The 20,954-nt window shown below is 53.9% G+C and overlaps 2 protein-coding genes across 2 annotated transcripts in view; one reads left to right on the top strand and one right to left on the bottom strand.

Annotated features, from left to right (window-relative positions):
• COL4A1 (collagen type IV alpha 1 chain) overlaps positions 1 to 9,838 on the bottom strand; it is a 133,504-nt gene extending 123,666 nt beyond the window's left edge. The window contains exon 1 of the mRNA XM_070380742.1: positions 9,589 to 9,838. Within this exon, the coding sequence (XP_070236843.1) occupies positions 9,589 to 9,672 (84 nt within the window). The 5' untranslated portion in view covers positions 9,673 to 9,838. The remainder of the gene's footprint in view (positions 1 to 9,588) is intronic.
• A 193-nt stretch (positions 9,839 to 10,031) lies between these two features.
• Positions 10,032 to 20,954, top strand: part of COL4A2 (collagen type IV alpha 2 chain) — a 159,603-nt gene continuing 148,680 nt past the window's right edge. The window contains exons 1-3 of the mRNA XM_070380741.1: positions 10,032 to 10,171; positions 10,461 to 10,548; positions 10,651 to 10,705. Of these exons, the coding sequence (XP_070236842.1) occupies positions 10,505 to 10,548; positions 10,651 to 10,705 (99 nt within the window). The 5' untranslated portion in view covers positions 10,032 to 10,171; positions 10,461 to 10,504. The remainder of the gene's footprint in view (positions 10,172 to 10,460; positions 10,549 to 10,650; positions 10,706 to 20,954) is intronic.

Below are 20,954 nucleotides of genomic sequence, written 5' to 3'. Positions count from 1 at the left end.
TCAAAGCTGCTTTAACAAACTGATAAGAAGCATCTGCTGCTCACGTAATGTTTACACACACAAGTATTTGTTACAGATAAGGGGTGAATGTGGGATGAATCGAGCAGATTGCAGCTCGTCCTGTGTGGTAAGGAGTACGTCACCCCAGCTTATCAGCGACTGGGGCTGACTGGGGACCACTCCGTGTACTTACCCGAAACCCATGGACCCAGGAGCTGCACTACCCAAGCTGCAGCATTTTTTTCCCACCACGAACCCATCTTCCTGCTTTGGCAAGCTCATCTTAATTTTACAGGCCATTTCCTGACCAAAAATGACGAGTTATCTTAAACCACTAACCCCAAGTGGTCTGTAATTTCCAGGAAGTGGATTTGGCCGTAAAAAGACAGAGAACAGAAATTCCTCGTTCAGGGGCCAAGCCTCGGAGGAGGTGGTGGGTGAGGTGGGCATGGCAAGAAGATGAAGTCACACCCGAGGGCTCCTGCCCACCCTGGAGTCCTGGCTTGGGCAGCCTCTAAGCAAACTCCGAGCCCATCATCCGCAGACGCCAAAGTGAGAATGGAGCCATAAAGATGGGAAAACGTGGATATACCATGGATCAACACGAAAAACCGTGCACCATGTCCACACGTCCCATCGCCAAGCCCCCTCCAGCACCCTATCACCCCACACACCTGCATCGGGACCCTCCCACTCCCCAAACCCACCCCTCCCCCAGCGGCACCACAGGGCTGCAACTGCCCCCAGTAACAAGAACCATCAGGAAAAGGGGTCGTCAGGCTCGGAGGACAGCTACAGTGGCTCAGCATCCACTTGAGCACAAACCACCGCTCAGAAGAGCGTGGCTGCAGCTCACCTCCATCACGGGGCTGCCCCTGGAGTGAGAAGGGGTGAGGTCTGCGGTCCCCGGCGCCCGCAGCATCGCCACCACCCACTGGAGACACGCGTCTCGGGTGCTCCCACACCCGCTCAGCACCATGATGGACCTTGTCCATTCGAGGTAATCATGATTATAACAATACCACCTTAACGCAAGCTTTAATGCAGGGATAGTGGGGACCGAAGTTTCACACAACCCCGCAATAACTCCGTGACATTAAAGTTATATAAAACGCAACTCAAGAAGTAAAGCTAATTAAGAAAAGGAGTTGCTTATATTTAAAAACTGACATTTTTAAAGCTGATGTTTTTGGCTGATGCAAAGAGCGGACTTATTTGATGCTGATGCTGGGAAAGACAGAGGGCAGGAGGAGAAGTGGGTGGCAGAGGAGGAGATGCTTACATGGCATCACTGGCTCAACAGACATGAGTTTGAGCAAACTCCGGGAAACAGTGAAGGAGGGAAGCCTGGCGGGCTGAGTCCACGGGTCACAGAGTCGGACATGACTGAGCCACAGATTTTGGATGAGGTGGAAATTAACGTTCTCACGCTAAAGAAAAAGTCACTGGTTGCATAAAAGGATAACTGGGTTTTAGAATACACTTTGCTTTCCCTATTACAAAAATAATGCACTTACTTCTTAAAAATATTCTCAGAGATGCAGTAACCAAATTTGCCACTTATAAAAATACACATTAATATTATTTCTTTAATAGAAATGAAACAATACCATAATAGTTATCACTGGGCCCATCTGTAACATTCTGAAACAGGAAACCAGGACTGACGATGTACCCTCAAAAATGCCCCATATGCTAAAGGAGGAGTGTTGGGGGCATTTATCTTTCTCAAGTGAAGACCTAGGCTACCATGCATCTCTATTCTGCTGAAAGTTATTTGTGATGTTATTTCATGTATTTAGGAAATACTCATTTGATTTTTATTCTTGACGTTGTATTGTTTCAGCCTGCGGTCCTTAGACATGAACAGCAATGATATTCGTTATCTTCCAGATCCTCTAGGCATATGAGTGGGAGTTAGGAAAAGCTTGCAAATAGCTTTGGAAACTGAGTTACACATAAAAATCCTTGACTTTTGTTCTTCACAAAGGAACATGCTCATTTTTAAAGCAGCGACTCAATATAAATATTGTAAGAATTTCAATTTAATTTCACTTCAAATACAGGAACACTGTCTCTACACAGTCCACTGAGTTGGACAACACTTACTGAGTCAGTCCAGCCCCGTCCGAATGTCTCTACCTGTGGGTCTCCAAGTGCTGGGAAATTTGATGAAATGGGAACACTGCCCTCTCCCAGTGCACGGCCAGCCTCTCTTGCTATTAGCTGAGTAGGAAACAGAGGCCCACAGCAGACCAAGACAAGAACCGAGTAATAAACACCAGTAATTCCAAAACTCCGGACAGAATCTTGACTCCAGGACCAGCAGAAAATGAGGAGGCTGGAGAAACACCCTTTACCAGCAAGAGAACCAACAGATACGCATGGAATATATTGCCTTAATACCTGATGTGGGCGCTTGCCATCTGTCTTTCCCTTGACCACAAGTCAGGCAAGCTTTAAAACTCAGATGACAAGAAACGCTCTTAGAGTGTGCAGACTAAAAAGCAAACCTAGCAAAGCAGGAGTATTACTAAAGCACGGAATAAACTATTTACACAGAGCTCAGCCTTGTGTATATTTCCAGGCCGTGTTTAGTCTGTGGTGGAATATCTACTCCCAATGCCCAATTGAGAGGAAACACCTTCGTTGGCATTACTTTCCTTTTGTTGCCTAACTCTACCACAGGGGTCAGCAACACAACGCAATTTCTGGCAGCCAGCCCTCAATTCCTGCCGGCATCTCCCGGGGTCCGGAGTGAAAGGCAGCCGGGATCACTGGCCCCAATACAAGTAACTCATGGCTCCCCTCAAGCGTCAGGCACTCCCCAGATGGTGCAGGCATTTTTCAAAGAAGCTCTGTTCTCCAGCACCTCAGTCTCAATCTCATCAAGGGTGTGGTTCCATCACACAGAAGACAACACGACACCAGCCACACGGCCGTGGTAACAACTGACGTATTTTGAGGGCTTAGTGGCTTCACACACACACACGCCCTCTCTGAGGTTTTAAAGGCGTCTGCAGATACCTCCGTGTTGTCTTCATTTGATGGATCAGGGACCCCAGGCTCAAAGAGATTACACTGCTCCACGAGACACGGATAAATCCTTCATGATAACTACCCATGCTGCAGGCTGGGGAGTACGAGGAACAAAGCCAGATAAATTCATGAATCCATATTGCAAAGAGTATTCAAAAGCAAGCAAAAATAAAACAACAGCAAGATACTACTACACATCCATTCAAGTGGCCAAAATCCAAAACCGTGACAACGCCAAACGCTGGCAAGGACGAAGAGCCACAGGAACGCTCATTCCCTGATGGTGGGATTCAAACTGGTACAGCCACGGCATGCTGGTGTCTTCCGAAACCAAACCTACTCGTACCAAGTGACCCAGTAATTCCGCCTCGGGTAACTGCCAGAAAGAGCTGAAAACTCAGCTCCACACAAATACCTGCACAGGGATGCTTACAGAATCTTTACCCAAAACGGCTGAAATGTGGAAGCAGACCAGAGTGTCTCTCAGTAGGTGAGAGGATAAACTGTGGTCCACGCAGACAATGGAATATTAGGCAACGTGAGCTATCAAGTCATGAAGACGTGGAGGAAATTTTAAGCGCCTAAGAAAAAGCTAAAGAAGCCAATCTGAAGAGTCTACATAATGTAATGATGCCAGCCGAAAGAAAAGACAAAAGTACGGAGACAGTGAAACGATCAACAGTTGCCAGGGTTTGGGGAGAGAAGGGGGTAAACAATCAGAGCATGGAAGACCTCTGTTGCTGTCGCTGTTTAGTCACTAAACAGTCACCAACTCTTTCCGACCCCATGGACTGTAGCCCCCCAGGCTCCTCTGTCCGTGGGATTCTCAGCAAGAGCACTGGAGTGGGTTGCCATTTCCTTCTCCAGGGGATCTTTCTGACCCAGGGATTGAACCCATGTCTCCTGTCCCCGGCACTGGTAGGAGGGTTCTCTACCACTGAATCACCTGTGAAGCCCAGGAGGCCTTTCAGAGCAGTGGGAACACGCTGCAGAACGCTGCAGTGGGGGCTGCGTGCCTTTACATGGATGAGCAGTGGGAACAGGCTGCAGAACGCTGCAGTGGGGGCTGCGTGCCTTTACACATCCGTGCAGACCCACAGGAGACGCAGTGGTGAGTGAGCCCGGAGGTCTGCCGCAGACCGTGGGTGACGATCATGCATCAGGGCAGGTGCATCAGCTGTGACCTCCGTGCCAAATGGGGAGGGACAGCGATACTGGGGGACACTGTGCTTGTGGGTCAGAGAGGGTGTGTAGGAAAGCTCTGACCTTCCTCTCCATTCTGCTTCGAACCTAAAACGGCTGTAAGCAATCAAGTCTTCATTAAAAAACAGACAGACCAAAAGCCACCCAGCCGAAGAGGCGGGGGACCTTTGGTCAGACAGCAGGTAGCCGCTGTGGGATGGCGAGCAGAGGAATCACGTGGTCATGAGGGATCTCTGAAGCCTCAGGACACTGGGAGGAACATGCTAGAGAGAAGACAGGTGGGAAAGACGGCAGGAGCCGGGAGGGGTGTGCAGCAAGCCTGCCCCAGTGGGGGTCCTGGAAGGGCCAGCCTGGGGGACCCGGAGGAGTGGACGGCAGGGCGAGGGGGAGAGCGAGTGCCCGGGGACACAAGGTCAGAGATGAGAATCTCCAACGAGGCCACGGTCCCTGAGCCGAGCGTCAGGAAACATAGGGGCGTCAATGACCAGCACGGGCAAGTGGAGGAGGGCAGTCAGTCTGGGTAAAGGATGGCAGCTCGGTTCTCGTCATATTGGCTAAGTCTGTGATCAAAGCTTCCGGGAGAGCCCTGAGAGAAGGAAATGGCAGCCCACTCCAGTATTCTTGCATGGAGAATCCATTGGACGGAGGAGCCTGGCGGGCTACAGTCCATGGGGTCACGGAGGGCGGGACACGACTGGGCGCGTGGCATAGTCGGAGTGTTAACGCAGGACAGCGGAGGTGAGATGTTCAAGAGAGTGTGGACACCAGCCTGGGGTTCCAGAGGAAGGCCTGGCATCCCCCTCACGGAATGCCGAGGATCACGGGAGTGGGGAGGGTGGAGACAGCCAGAAGCCTACTGGAGCCCACCCCTGCGGTCCACCCAGACTGAGGGGTCTGGAAGAACAGAGAGGCAGAGAAATAGAAGGATCCCAGGCAAACGGATGTCAGGCAACGAAGGCCAGGAGGACAATGGTGGGAAACACAGGATGGAAGCGGTCCCGAGGGCCAGACCACAAAGGCTCCTCCAAAGCCACTCAGAGTGGTGAGCGCCTCAGGACACGCTGACGAGCAAAGCATTTTCTGTTTTATGTCCCCTTTCATTGTGTGCACCAGAGTGGGTGGGATACGTCTTCTGTTCTACAGCTCACATTTTTTAAGTGGTTGTTTAATAATAGCAGGAAGAGCAATGCTCTGATGATATTATTTTAGGCATTCTATTGTTGCTTTTGCTTACTGGAGCCCCAGCACTCAGAATACCCAGTCTGCTGGGGAGATGTTTTCAGGAGGCCAATACCCGTCCAGTTGAGGAAACCATCCTTAGAGCAAGCATTGCCTCACCAAAACAAGGGTTGTAAATTACTCGTTGATTGACGCGCCCCAGCAACTCTAAAAGGATTCGTTTCAGCTCATCACTTGTGGGTTCAATTTTTCTGCAAAAGCTCTACCAGTTCTTAACTAGATAACCAAACTCGTTCAGGGACGACCATCCTTACCAGTTCCAAGAAATCTGCAGACAGTCTTGTTAATGAATAACGCAGGGTTTGAGAATCCCCTCACGGCCTTGCCCCACTGAGGGGAGGTTTTCCAGCTCAGCTCCTAAGGCACTCATGCCTGCGATTGGTCATCCGTGCTGCAACTCTGCAAACATCCCAACCCATCTGCGACCTCTGGAGAGGGCCCCGGTTTGGTGTGAGCAGGGGTCTTATCACAGCTCTCCAAGACCCGGGCCATGGGTGTGTCTCCACCCCTCCCAGGGGAATGTTTGGACATCACAACTGTGAGTCACGGAAGCAGTGGTGTCCTGGTGTCTCAGAGCAGGAAACCCTCAAGGTCATCTTTCAATGCAAAGACAGCCTAGCCTGATGGGTGAAAGGGCTGGGGAAGGGCTGTCCAACCTTCTGAGTGTGACGCACACGGCGATTCACAGGGAAATAAGAAGCCGGGTCTACAGTTCCCGTTCCTCTCCCAGATTCAGAAGTGGGATGCCCTCCCGGAATTTCCCCTGACTTTCCCAAAGCTGGGTTAGGTGCTCCTATGGCCCTGGGTTTGCACTGACTGTAGCATTTGCCAGCCTGGGTTGTATTGGCCTGTTTCTCTATTCCTCAGGAGACCGCAGCCCTCCTGCCAGGGGAGGGCAGGGTCTCCTCTCTGAAGCACAGCCAATGTACAGTGGAGGGTGTGGCCTGAAGCCACGCTGGGGCACATGTGTGGGATGAAGGCAGGATCCTGGGCCGGAGGGCAGATCTGCCAGGGAAACTGAGGCAGGGGGTTACCGAGTCCTCGGAAATCATCTGCTTAATGAAAGCAGACACAACATTTAGGACCCTCTGGTCCTTAAGTCCTGTGTGTGTGTGTGTGTGTGTATGCCTACACCATTAACACACGTGTGTGTGTTAGTCGTGTCTGACTCTCAGGGACTCCATGGACTGTAGCTGGCCAGGTTCCTCTGTTCATGGGATTTCCCAGACAAGAATACTGGAGTGGGTTCCCATTCCCTTCTCCAGGGCATCTTCCCAATCCAGGGATTGAGCCCTGGTCTCCCGTAGGTGAATTCTTTACCATCTGAGCCACCAGGGAAGCATTAACACACACATTCACAATTCTGTGAGTGTGCACTCACACACAAGGGTTGCACACTTTTCTCCTGGTTGGTACGAGAGGCAGCCCAGATGTGAAGAGCGTGATGGTTTAGACTCTGTCCTCACCAAGCCCCCTCCAGGGACTGGGTTCATGGTGCTGTCTCGGGAACTAAGTCAGAAATCAGCCTTCTCATTTAACTGACATTCCCAGAAGAACGTGGGCCACGCTCCCATGGGAGTTCCACCTCCCTTTGCCCAAGTTCTAGGTCATTCAGGCCCAGAAGAGTGACTAATGGTCTAGAGACGCCAGCACCCTAGGCAGGCATCACCACGCTTTGGAGAAGTTCACATGTCTGATCCTGAGAAGTAATCTGTCAAGAAGCATCACAAGACCAGTCGGAAAGGGGGCGTCTGGAGGCTGCAGAAGGAAGGATTTATTCAGCTCCTGACTGCGTGACTCAGAACAGAGGACCCTCAACCATAACTTTGTGGGCAGATTTTTCTCTTGGGTCTGCATCTTACTCCTCCATTCTTGCCTAAGAAAGAAAAGTTAGGGAGGAGTGTGGTGATGAGGAAAAAAATCCCTGACTTAGGAAACCTGCCCGCTAGTAAATGAACAGTATGGCCATAGCACGTAGGACCCAACATCAAACCAAACACCTTTCCTGTGCATAATAGTAACAGCAGCCTGTGCCTGACACACCGTAGGTGGTGTTTGTGTGTGCCAGTGCAGGCAACACAGGCTCAGATACTCCAGGAAAGCCGACAGTCCAAGAATAAATCAGTCGTGCCGGCTTCTGAATTAGGATCTGGTCTATGGGCAGCATCTTATCATTAGAAATGCATTTTTAAATGATATTTTGCTCAGATCAATATGGAAATTATTCAACTGTTTGGTACCCTTAACAGTTGATTTTGGAAGGAGGTAAGTTTAAAAAATAAAAAAAAAATTACTGATGGCATGAAAAGTGAGACCAATTTTAAAACTACCCAGATATTATTTTTAAATGGATTTTCTCATACAGAGATAAGCTATTTGCATATTAACACATTTTCTCTCTCTTGGTTAAACCAGGAAAAAAAATATGACAAAATGATAAGACCCATGAAGTTAACTGGTGATCAGAGGGTGTCCACCTGCCAGATGTCTTAAAACATAACATGAGATGTGAGGGATAAAGCAAAACCAAGACAGGAACATGCACTTGGGCTTTAAGAAAAATTCAAGGAAAGTGAAATAATCCCAAACTCAACACCAATGAGTTTGGCTTCTCACTCACTGAGTGGCTCCTGCTTCACACTCGAGGCTAATTAAAAAGCCGCCTCTTAGGATGGGCTTGGCTTTGCTAATATCATCAATAGGAAAACTCAAGTGCAAACAGAGCTTCATATTCCAAACAGAGAACTTCTCTCATTTCCCTGCCACCTCTCCTTGGACGTGTGAAATCTTTGCGTCAGAAGCTCTAGACCCAAATAAAGAGTTCAAGAGCTGCCTCTGTTGGAAGCATTTTGTCATCATGACCAGAGAGCGTTTCAATAACCGACTAGGGTGCTGGCTGGCCTCTGGGCTGCAAGAAAAAAATCTGAAGCTAACCGCTAGTGTCGTTCCCTACCCAGTGACAGCAGCCAGCCAAGAGCCAGACTCAGTTCCAAGGTATGTATGCATATTGTCAGTTCACTCCGGCAAGTAACAGTTCATCATTTATATATAATCAAGTCAGTGAGCTTCATTCTTCCTTAAGAGAAGGAAAAACAAAAAAACCTGAGAGCCAAATTATGTGAAACAGTTAAAGAGTAAGTGGGAAATGCCAAAAGCAGTAACATCATTTTTAAATAGTTGGGGGGTGGGGGGGAAGCCACACCTTCCTGGGGTTCTGTCTGCAAGTCTGTGACGGTGGGGAACAGCTGAGGTCTCGGGGGAAGGAAAAAAAGTAAAGAACAGCAGCACATCAGGGATCGTCCAAAGCTGGACGCCTCCACTCTTGCAAGCCTCAGTCCCAGATCCTTTCTGGGCAAACACACAGCCCGAGGAAACGAAAACTAGCAAAACAATCTCTGCACAGAACAATAGACGGAGTTTCGTTTTGGTTTCACACTCAGATATAACGTGGTTTCAATTTTTTGTTGTTGTTGCTATATTAATAAAACTCATAGAGTGGAGTTTGGAAGCGTTTGAAAGCTGGAGGACAGAAAGGCCCGCCGCTGCTCCTTAGCGTGCTTCGGCGACAGCAAAGTCGTGGGAAAGCGAGAAGACAGCTGTTTCCAGGCAAAGGGCCCAGGACTGTTCAGCATCAACCACCAGAGTCTCCAAAGCTCCAGAGAAACACGCCCAGAGCGACGCCCGGGCACATGTGTGGGGCTCCGAACAGCACGGGGCGCGCCTGTCCACCCTTCCCGCCCCGGCCCCCTCGGGCGCCCGGCGCAGGTGAGGGCGCCCAGCGGCCAGGCGAGCCCGAGGTGTGAGTTCAAGTCCCGCGGACTCCCGGGTACCCTCACGCCGCGCGGGGCGCAACAAGCTCTGCTCTCTCGCTCCCGTCCCGAGGAGTCCCCTGACTCGCCCACAACAAAGGCGGCTCCCTAAGGCGTGCGCCATCGCAGCCCACGGGGGTCCCCGGCGGGGACCGGCCGGGAGAGTGCTCCTGGCGGCGGCGGCGCGCGCGCGCGCGACCCCCGGGCCCGGAGGGCGGCTCCGGCCGGGGACAAAGGGGCCGCGCGGGGCGCCGCGGCGCGGGGCGGGACGCCGGCAGCCCAGCCGGCCGGGACTCACCTTCGCGGCGGCCCGGCTGCTCTCCTCGTGGAGCAGGAGCGCGGCGAGCAGCAGCAGCAGCCAGACGCCGAGCCGGGGCCCCATGGCGGCGAGCCCGGGGCGGCGGGGACCGGCGCGGGGCGGCGAGGGACGGCAGAGCCGGCGGCCGGGCTCTCGCGGGCGGCGGCGGGCGGCTCACTCTGGCAGGGCCGGGGCTCGAGCGCGGCGCACCGTCCCGGGCGCGGCGGCTCGCGGCGGAGACCTGAGCGCGGCCAGGCGAGCTCCCCAATTTGTTGGCGCTGCCCCTCCCCTCGGCGGCGGGGGCGGGCAACGCCTCAAAGGGGGAGGACCCTGCGGCGCGGGTAAGAGGCCGCCGAGCGCGCGGCCGGGCGACTGTGGCCGCCGCGCGCCGGGACGCAGGGCTCTGCGCTCGGCACCCGCCGCCGCCCGCCGCGCGCCCCGCGCTCGCCTACCCGGCCGAGCTCCGAGGGCAGACGCGCGGGCCCGAGGCCGGCCCCGGAGGGCGATCGCGCCGCTCTTGCCGCCCGCGGCGCTGCCGGAGGGCGGATGCGAGCGGACCGCCGCCGCTGAAGCCAGGCCCGAGGTGAGAGCCGCCGCAAGACGCCGGGACCCGCCGGAGGGCAGGGACGCGGGCGCCCGGTGCCGCCGGGGGCTGCACGCTTGGCTCTCGGAGCGGGCAGGGGAGAGGCGATGGGGCGGCCGCTGCGGAGCGGCCCCAACCCGGGCCTGGGGGGGCAGGCTCCCCTCTCCCCGGCGGGGTCGCAGGGCGGCTCTCGGTCCACTCCCCGCTTTCCTCCGTCTTGCGATCGGAGGCGGGCGGCGAGGATGCCCCCTCTCCGGCCAGGCTAAGCCCTCTTTGTCTCAATTTCCAGGCTCATAGGGACTGATCGGAGCCCAGAGGGGCCGGACTGGGAGCATGGACAGAGAGCTGCGCGCCGCCGCGCGCCCTGCCCTACGGCGGTAAGCGACTTTCTGCCCGGCCCCTGGGTCCCGCGCGCGCGTCCTTTTAGGAACTGCCACGCCGGGGCCACGCACTCACGGAGCTCTTCCTCTCCCACCCAGGTGGCTGCTGCTGAGGGCCGTGACCGTGGGGCTGCTGGCCCAGAGCGTCCTGGCGGTAAGTCCTGACTCTTGTTCTGGGCTGATTGGCGAGCCGGAGAGAATCTTGGCTCTTGGGTCACCATATTGGCACTTGGTTGGGTCACCGAGTAACCTTGCCAGAAGGCAACTTGTGCGTGCTCACCTGAGCGTGGGTCTGTGTGTGTGTGTGTGTGTGTGTGTGTGTGTATACGCGCGCTCCCGCTCCCCTTGTGTGCTTGTGTGTCCTGGGCAGCCGGTACCAAGCCCAGGCTTTGAGAAAGTTCGCCTTCCCCGAGGACTCTGGTTTGCCTTCCCTTGGGTTCCCCTTCAATCCTGTGCGTTACAGGCCTCGGCTCATCCTTGGGAACCAATAATTAAAAACATGACCCGCCGCATCCTTTCCCCTCGTTTGAGCAAAGCCGGTCGTTAGAAGCAAAGCTTGGCCTTAGGGTCTCTAGGCAGTCAGACACGTGGTTCCCAGGCGCCAGGCTTGGGAGGAGAATGGCCTGTGTGGCATCAGAAACTGGTGTGGGGTCCTGCCCTTGGCAGAGTTTTCTTGTCCTTTTGAATGAGGGGTTCTGGGAGGAGGGGGGCAGGAGGACCTGGGACTTCGTACTCCTGGAAACTGGGAGAGGGACAATGGCAGAAAGTACTGTTTTCTTGCAAGATGCGCCCTGGCCAGGCACGAGCCAAGGTGGGGCTGTTAAGGCTCCCACCAGGGACCCTGTTTCCCGAGTGCCTCCTCTCAAGCCCTGCCTTTCGAAATGACTCTGTGAGCATTGTTCCTGCGCCATGATTGCACTGTGGGATGTTGTGCCCTGTCACCGGAGCCGCTTCGCTTGAGCTCCGTGTGGTGTGGCTGGGCTGTCGCAGGTCTGCTGGTTGCTTTCAGTTGAGGACCCAAATGTTTAAGGTGGGACTGAAAATCGAGGAGACTTACCAGGGTCCTGGATTCCCCGTCTCCTCCTCTGTCTGCTGAAATATCGGAGCATCTGGTGTCCGGGGGGCTCCCCTGAGCGCCTCCCCCCTCCCCCCCTTCCCCGGCATCCCCACTCTGGGTAGTGGAGAGCTGTGTTCATGGCTTGGTTTAAATTCTGTTATTTCAACATTTTTCCATCCTCATGTGACACAACCGAGGATTTTTGCAGACTGAGAGCGAGGAAGCACTGTCCAGCCTGGGGAGGAACCTGGAGCCTCACCTTTCTGCCATCTTCTCCTCCAGGTCAGGGCCCAGATTGGGAGGCAGAAGAGAACTCCGTAGACTTTGACCAGAGGGTTCTAGGCCAGTTTTCTTCCAGCTCAGGCTGTGTCTCATTCCTTTCCACACATCCCAGATTTAAGATCAGAGACTAGATATTTGAACCAGCCCATCGACCCTTATGAATCCTTATGCACACATGACATGCAAGACTTGGCTCAGAGCTGGGAGCGGGGGCAGTACACACACACGCGCGCATGCGCATGCACACACACACACACACACACACACACACACTCAGAGAAGGAGCAGGTGACCCCTGCAAAGGAAGACGCCCTGTCCCGCCTGGTCTGTGCACTGTCCAGCTCTCTCCCTCACCCCCTTGTCCCCTTTAACCACTTTGGTAAACATGAGCGTTTTCCTTCCAGAGGATGATGAGAATCTGACGTGGGACTGAGCCTAAAATTGGCAGAAAGGGCCCTGTGTCAGAAGTGTGTGTGTGTGTGTGCACACTCACTCGTGTCTGACTCTCTGCAACCCCACGGACTGCAGCCCACCAGGCTCGTCTGTCTGTAAGCTTCTCCAGGCAAGAATCCTGGAGTGGGTTGCTATTCCCTTCTCCAGGAGATCTTCCCAGAGATCGAACCCGCATGGCAGGTAGGTTCTTTAACGCTAGCAGCACGTGGGAAGCGCCCATGTCAGAAGACCTGGGAACTAAAGGCAGCTCTGCCCTGATCTGCTCAATCCTGAGCCAGGTTCCGTCATTCTCAGCAGGAAGAGGACATCCCCCAGCTTGTGGGATACAGCACACCTGTGCCTACCCCTAACGCCTCTGAGACACTGCAGACCCATCCGAGTCCCTGCCGCCTGGCCCTTCGATGGGACGCAGAGCGTTTATTGCCTAGCAGTGCTTCTCAGAGGACAGTCCTTAGACCCTTACATGCATCCGGAAAGGCTGGTTAAAAATTCAGAACTCTGGTCCACATCTCAAATCTCCTGATCAGACTTTCTGGGGTGGACTGGGTGTCTGCATTCCCACTTGGTGCTGAAGTTTAGGAACCACTGAGTTAGGGTATTGGATTGGAAGGCATTGGAGTCCCTTGTGGGTTTATTTCATTTCTCTTTGCTTTAGACTCTAAAAAACAGATACTTCTGGGTCATTTTACTAGAGACATATTGCTACAAATTATTCAACAGGCATGGCATTTGTAATGTTCAACAATAGACTTTCCACTTAACTATCTTCTTATTGACCACTGGCTTTAATTACTGTTACTCTTACAATAGTGCCTTAATCCTTAACTGTATTTATTAAAAATCCTTTCCCCCTTGTGGCTAGTCCAGTTCCTGCCTAGCTTCTATCTGCCATACTCAGGAATCCTGTTTCTTTGCCCATTTGTGCCAGTCTTCCCAGGGGTAGGTCAGTTTAGTAAAACTGGCTGCTGATCGTAACCTGAAGAGTTATGTGGCAGAAGCAGCTGACAATGGCTAGCAGAGGAAGTGAATAATTAATTAATGAATACTTGCTATGAGCAGATCTGTGTGCCTTAATCCATCTAAGCCTCATAGAAAAGCACAGCTACCTGAGTAGGTAACTCTTATTATCCCCATTTTGCAGAGTAGAAAACAGAGGCACAGAGAGTTTAAGCACACCTCGCCCACGGTGTCTCTCTGTAGGCAGCGGGTGTGAACCCAGGGCCCTCACCACAGCTCGATTTCCCAGGATCAGACTATAAGTCAACTACTGAGTTTCAGCAGTTGGGTCTCCTGGCTGTGGTTTCCTTGCTCTGGACAGACGCGAGCCGAATAAAGCCCACTGGCTGATTTCCGGGAAGGGAAGTCACTCCCGCCTCCTCTGCTGCTCTGCTCTGAAGAGCAGGAGCCCAGAGCAAGGGAGAGGCCACTCAACCTGGCGTCCAGTGGGAGGAAAGGCCGTGGTCCCCCAGCAGCCTGCGCTTGGGGCCCAGGGGGGACACACACGGTCTGGGGGGGGGTGGCCCCCTGTCGCTGTGCCTTCCTGCAGCTGCCCCGCCTGGGGGCGGGGCCAGGCTGTGGGTGCCCGGCAGGCGGCCTGTCCTCAGTGACCACAGCCCTGACTTTGAAGATGGGTTGCCTGGGCACGTGAGCCCCCACAGATCACTGTTGCCTCTTATCTCCAGAGATGGGATGGCAGCCTTACAGATCTAGGAGGGCAGTCCTGTGTGGTTCTGGGGGTGGGGGGGAAATTCCAGAGAACAAAGACCTTCCCAGAGATCAAACATGCTGTGGGCTGGGCTGACCTCCTGACCCCAGCCAGGACCTTAGATTCTCCAGGTATCAGGGGCCAGCTAGGAGAGCCGGACACACAGGCGCTGTGTGGCCCCAGGAAGTGCTGGGCTCCAGACTGCCTTCCCACCAGCTTGGATTTCCAGGCGCCTCCCACGGCTCCAGGCTCTGGAAAATTCTCTGGGTGCTCCTGCACGCTGCCACGCCTTTCCCTCCCTCCAAGGAAAGAAGAGAAAGAGAAGGAATCTGTTCTTCAGGTTCTCTCTTCTTGCAATCAGCTTATCGATAAGTTATGGCAAGTGCATTGCACGCATTCCCCGTGCTCGCCTCCTGGAGAGCAGGGCTTCCCTAGAGTTCCCTGGAGCTCTAGTCCTATTGTTCAAAGCCCAAGTCCCTCTGAAGAAGGGAAATATCACAAGGTTCCTCCTCTGTTAATGGAAAATCAAGCAAGTCTGCAGCTCTCTGGTACGCTCTTAAAGTACTCCTCTCTGCGTGGTTTGTCTGACCGCTGAAGTTGATAATGTCAGAGAGTTGTCACAGCATCCCAGAGCAGACGCAGGTACAAGGGGGTCAGAGGGCCCCTGGCTTCCCCACTGCCCATGGGTATACCTAGAACCAGAGAATGGGGAGGAAAGTGGAATTCAAGTGAAAAGTCCTAGAATAGAACACAAGGATTTGACTAAAATAATAAAAATCAAAGCATGGTCTGTCTTCCTGAGGAGAGAGTAAAAGAACAGTAGGCGACCAGCTTCAATTAGATGATAGAGAAAATGCGAGAGGAAGATACCAGTGCGACAGGATAACCCTTTTCAATGACGATAATGTAATGAAGGTCTTAGCACGTGGAAGGTGGTGGTTTTGGAATGTCTGGTACTTTCAGTCTGAAAAAGAGCTAAGAACCCTTGATTAGAGGACTTTAGAGGAGGCTGTGAAGTCAACCTCCTGGTGGCGTCATCGCCGATGTGGAAGGCAGTGGGTGAGTGGTGGGCCCAGGCCTCAGCTGGTTCTGTGCAGGAGTCGGTGGCCTCTGAGGCCAGGGACCACACGGCAGAGTTGGGGGGTGACCAAGCTCCACCCGGGCATGGCTCCTAACAGGCTGGGTGACCCCAGAGCCCAGTCACTGAACATTGCGAGGCAGGGCTGGTGTCTGCGCTGGGATGCTCCTGGGGGTCAGTCACCCTGGGCAGTCGTAGAGTCAGAGCTGAGGACGGGGGTCCCCCGCCTGTCCCAGGCCCGTCCCCAGGCTGGACCCTCGCACTTCCCAGCTTAACCCCAGGAAAGGGGGTGCTGTTGCAGGCAGGCACCTAGGCTGCTGCAGAGTTGACTGTAATATGCTGCTCGGGGCTGCTTATCTGCGGCCGGGGTGGGGGAGCTTGTGTGAACAATACCTGATCAGCTGCAGTGAGAGGACATAGGTTATCTGTGGTCACCTCCTGGCCCCTCCCTGGTGGCTGCTCCCACCCTTAATGAGACTCTCCAGGGACAAGCCTGAATGACTCACTCAGCCTGGTTTCATCACCTCCCTAGGGGTCTGTGACTTTTTTCCCTTTTCTGATTATCTATGAAAGAGGATTAGGCAAAGATCCCTTGGAGGAGAGCATGGCAAGCCGCTCCATTGTTCTTGCCTAGAGAAACTCAAGGACAGAGGAGCCGGGTGGGGCCACAGTTCATAGGGTCGAAAAGAGCTGGACCCGAGTGGAGCCGGTTAGCTCATGCCCACGCGAAAGAGGACTAGAAGGTGTCTAATCTTAGGGAGACTTTCTGGGTTTCTTTAGCCCTGTGCATGTGGTCAGGGAGGGAATTTCAAAGGACGGGCCTACAGCCCCACCACACCCCCTGGATCCTAAGCCCTCGGGCGCCTGGATCAGCCTCCCGTGTTGGAGTCTCCTATCCCTGCCCCACCCTGTACTGGGTGTTCTGTTCGGATATGATCCACCGTGCTCCACGAGGCTGCCCCTGAAGCCACGAGTTCTTCTGTCAGGACAGTGCTCCTCTCAGCGCAGTGTGGGACCCCAGATCAGATCCTGGAAGAGACAGAGGACACTGGTGGAAAAACTGGGCAATGCTGACAGTCTGTGATTTGGTGAATGCACTCATGTTAATCTCTAGTTCTGACACAAATGGGCAGAAGTTACATAAAACTTTGACATGACATCCTCGTGTCTGGGTGAAGGGTTGAGTGGGGACTCCAAACTCTCTTTGCAACTTTCTGGCCAGTAGCATTCATTTCAAAGTAAAATCCTGCAGATACGAGTTTGCTCAGGCTCCGGGAAGTGGTGATGGACAGGGGAGCCTGGCGTGCTGCAGTCCAGGGAGTCGGAAAGATCTGGACACGACGGAGCAACTGAACGGGCTGACTGAGAAGTCACGAACCACTCACTCCAAGCATGCCCCGTCCAGACAGACAGGTGCGCAGCGGGTGCAGAGGCAGCAAGCGTACCCCAGGGACCAGCGAGAGGGAATCGTGTCCCCGCGCTGTGCTCTGATAGGGAAAGCAAACAGAAGGCCCTTCTGTGTCTTCAGAAATCTAGCAGAAGTGGCCCCTGCCAGGGGCAAGGGCTTTGGTTCCCACAGCGGGTGGAGTTCTTTAACAGGAAGGGATGGAAAGGCGTCTTCATGGAGTTTCCATAGCTCGGCATCTCCAAGGGGCCTCAGGGCTGAGCTACAATGGCCTCCCTCTTCTCGCCGTCTGGTGGGAGGAGGCGGGGGCGGTGGTGGGAGGAACGTGGTTGCAGAGGTGTTTGCTGAGTTCAGGATGGCACAGCAGGTTTGCAGGACAGTGTCATTTCCAGGAGAGCTTTCCATGCTCACACCTCTGGCTCACCAGCTTGTCAGGCCAGCGTCCCCAGGGGCTGTACAGGAAAGGAGAGCCCCACGCCCACCCCCTTGCATGTCTAGGACACTCGGTGGACAGCAGCGATGCAGGTCCAGGGTCCCCGAGGCCCCATTCCACACGGGCTCCCTGGATGGCTGAGGAATTCGGAGCAGTCATTAAGCGACCACAGCTGCTACTGCAGTCACGGGCCAGGAGCAAGGATGGCCAGTGGCCAGCGGTGGTCACCTCACACTTCGCCTCTGTCGCCACCCCCAGGAGCAGAGCAGCCCTGGCCAGCTCTGTGTTGAAGCTTTTGCCACACCCTGTCGCTCCCCGCAGCAGCCTGAAGCCCCCGAGACATGAAGGACACCCTGCCCTGGCCGGTCAGAGGCCACCTGTAGTGTATGTCAGAATCCCGTGCCCAGCCGGAACGTCTGTCCCTTGGAAATGACCTTTTTCAGAGTCTAATTAAAGTGCCCCCCGCCCAAATTACCATTAGAGAGCAGGACTTTAAATCATTGTCCATAACCTGTGTAGACAGTAAGCGTTTGTCTTGACTCGTGTAATTACCTCCATTGGACTGTCAGACACCGCAACCCAAGGCGCTGGGCACTTAGCATCTTTCCTCCAGGCCTGCTTCACCTGGCACCGTACGAGCCAGGGCCTGAAACGGGGTCGGCACCCAGTAAAGGGTCTGTTCCGGACATGAGTGAAGGGGCGGCGAGTTGCAAGTCCTGAAACAGACCTATTGGACGAGAAATACACTCGGAGCAGCGAGGGAAGGTGAGATTAAAATACAGCTGTTCTCCGTGTGGATTTTTCCCCCAATTAAATGCTGCCCCTCGCCGGCTGAAGCTAGCTGTTCATGATGATAAAGGAACCGCTGATCTGTCTGTGAAAGATTTGCATTTTTTCCGAGGGATTGTGTCGGCCCCACCCCTGAAATTCCTATTCTGTTGCTTTTGCCCAGGTCAGTGATCTCCCATGTGGGAATTACGGAAGAATTTGTGTTGCTGGATTACACGGGCCGATTTTCTGGTACCTGGTGGGAATTACATAATGCTGTGTTTTTCTGCGTGTCGAGCACTTCTGGGTGCGTGTCTGTCTTTGTGTGGCCGTGTGGGCCCCGTGAGCAGAGGGAAGGGCTTGTGCTCGGGGACACTGTCAAAGGCACGTGCTCCCTGGGTGCCTCCCCGCTCTGGTTTGTCCATTAGAAAAAAAGAGAGCTGACGAGCAACTGCTGGGCAGAAACTGCAGACTGATGGAAGGAGGGGCACGGTGACGGACCCACAGCCCTTCCCGCCTCTGCCATCACCCCTGTCCCCGCCTCCAGGTTGGAGAAAGGGAGGGGTCCCCGACGAGGGTCTCTGTGGACTCCCGGGATCAACTTATGACAGAGGAGCCCCTAAGGAAGCTTCCAGCATTCCAGAACCCCAGGGGCAGCTAAAATCTCCCACGGGAGGAACACAGCAGTGTGGTGCCAGAGACGGGTCCCAGCCCACAGTTCCGATCACCCCGCTTAACAGGTGTGCAGACTGAGGCACACAGGTTAGGGCGCTTATCGAGGGCAATAAGGAGTGAAGCCCAGGACGGGCTGGTTCCGTGGCCCTGCTCTTACCATGGTGCTAGGCCAGCAGATCTGACCCACAGGGTGCGTGCGCACACTCGAAATATGCAAAATGTTGGATATGTAAGCGGTACATACGTGTGTTACCTGTGTACCTCGTCATCTGCATGGGATATAGATAGACGATTACAGGTAGGTAGATGATTGATGGAGATAGAAACACACAAAATGTTGGGTTTGTAAAATGCACGTATGTATGTTTGCAGAAGGTGATGGCACCCCACTCCAGTACTCTTGCCTAGAAAATCCCATGGACGGAGGGGCCTGGTGGGCTGCAGTCCATGGGGTTGCGAAGAGTTGGCCACGACTGAAGTGACTTAGCAGCAGCAGCAGCAGCAGCATATATACATGTATACATTGTCATCTACATGGAACATAAGTGACATGTTAGTCGCTCAGTCGTATCTGACTGTTTGCGACCCTATGGACTGGTACTTGCCTGACTCCTGTGTCCATGGGATTGTCCAGGCAAGAATAGTGGAGTGGGCTGCCATTTCCTTCTCCAGATTTGTAATACAGATAGATGGTAAATGATTATAGGCATATAGATGATTGACAGATGGAAAGATAGACAGATGATGATAGATGAAGTGATGGATGATAGATGGACAGGTAGGTAGATAGTGGATGGACAGATGGGCCTCCCTGGTGGCTCAGATGGAAAAGAATCTGCCTGCAATGCAGAAGACCCGGGTTCAATCCCTGGGTCAGGAAGATCCCCCTTCTAAGGGAATGGCTACCCTCTTTAGTATTCTTGCATGAAGAATTCCATGGACAGAGGAGTCTGGTGGGCTGTGGTCCTTGGGGCCTCAAAGGGTCGGACATGACTGAGCAACTAACCCATGTAGAGATGGAGAGATAGATATGGAAATGAGAGGGAGAAATAAAGAACATAAGACACTCACACTCTCAAACACACACACACACGGCCCTTGGATGCCGCAGCTCCTTTCTCCATGAGGGCTCCCCAGGCAGGAGGAGAATGACTGTCTATAGACAATGTCAGGCAGACCTCTAGGGAGCATCTTTCTGGGGTCCCTCTGCAGAGGGACTGGTGTGCGTGCGTGATGACCAGCGGCTTGTGAACACTGAGAACAGAGACTAGAAAGGCTGCAAGAGGAGAGCCCCTTGGGGGAGGACACGGGAGCAGGCGGGGGAGCTGAACAGGACAAAGTCCCCAAACCCTCCTACTCCGGGTCCTTTTCAAAATCCCAAGCAGTGGAGACGAGTGTACTGCAGCCACTCAAGGGCGGGGCCGTGCAAACACAGCATCCTCTCAGAGCAGATGGAGAGCCTGTTGGAAAACTGGGAGTCCTAACATGGAGAGAGATTTACTGAAACCCCCAGGGAGTAAGAGACCCTCCTAAATTATCTTGGCTGTGCAGGGGACCCCCGGACAGCAGCGGCCTGATGCCAGACTCCTTTTTCCTGGGCTGGTGCCAGGCTCCCTGCACGGGGTCTGCCTGACCACTGTGTTTTCTGTCCTGATGTTTTTCACCGGAGTTCCCACACATCTACATGTAGACAGGCGTGGTCTCTTAAAGAGCATCACAGCATCTGGGTTGGAGTCCCATGACCAGAAAAGGTCACTTTTCCTTTCTCTGTCTCCTTTTCTTTGTATTACTATAAAACAGGAACGTTGATACCTGTGTCACAAGTCATGGTGAGATCATTTACGACCTGACTCTGTTAGGAATAATGTTCACTCACAAGCTGTGTGCATCAGTCCTTCATGGGCTCAGGTCTGGGTAACTGAGGAGAACAGGCCAAGAGCAGTGAAAGGGGGGTGTTCTGAGTATGTGCACGTGTGTGTGTGTTTGCACACACATGGATTTGGGTAGGCGTTTCCAACTGTCTGACGGAATTTGTAAGTTAGACATGCCACCTGAAGTGTCCATGGGGAGCAGGCAGCCCACAGAGCCCCACTTTCGAGGGGAGAAGAGCCATTGTGGGCTCATTGCTGCAGCACACGTGCCCTGCGTGTGGCCCTGGGGGCAGAGGAGAGGAGCGTCCCTGCCCAGACGGGCACCGGGACACTGAGACCCTGTCTGGGGGGAGCAGCCGAAAGGCCAGGAGCCGGAGCTGGGCCCCTGGGCCCCACTGCGTGTGCGTCCACTTGGTGAGATGGGTGCCGGGGCGTCTTCCCAAAGCCTTTGGATGGCTGTTTGTACTTTCCAAGTTTGAAAAGCACCCGCCAAGCGGAGAATGTTAATTTTAATTAAAGTCAGGTCAAGGTGTGACTAAATTATTTCCAGAACAAATGGAAACACTTACAAAGAACATGTTGTTCAAAGAATTCTGAGATCCAAGTATCAGTTAACAAAGCAAGAAAACTCAAGAGGCTTTGATTTGGCACCGTGGCACAGAAGACACACCCAGGG

This window comes from Bos mutus, chromosome 12 (assembly GCF_027580195.1).
Source record: "Bos mutus isolate GX-2022 chromosome 12, NWIPB_WYAK_1.1, whole genome shotgun sequence".
NCBI lineage: Eukaryota > Metazoa > Chordata > Mammalia > Artiodactyla > Bovidae > Bos > Bos mutus.
This window is presented reverse-complemented; position numbering and strand designations above follow the sequence as displayed.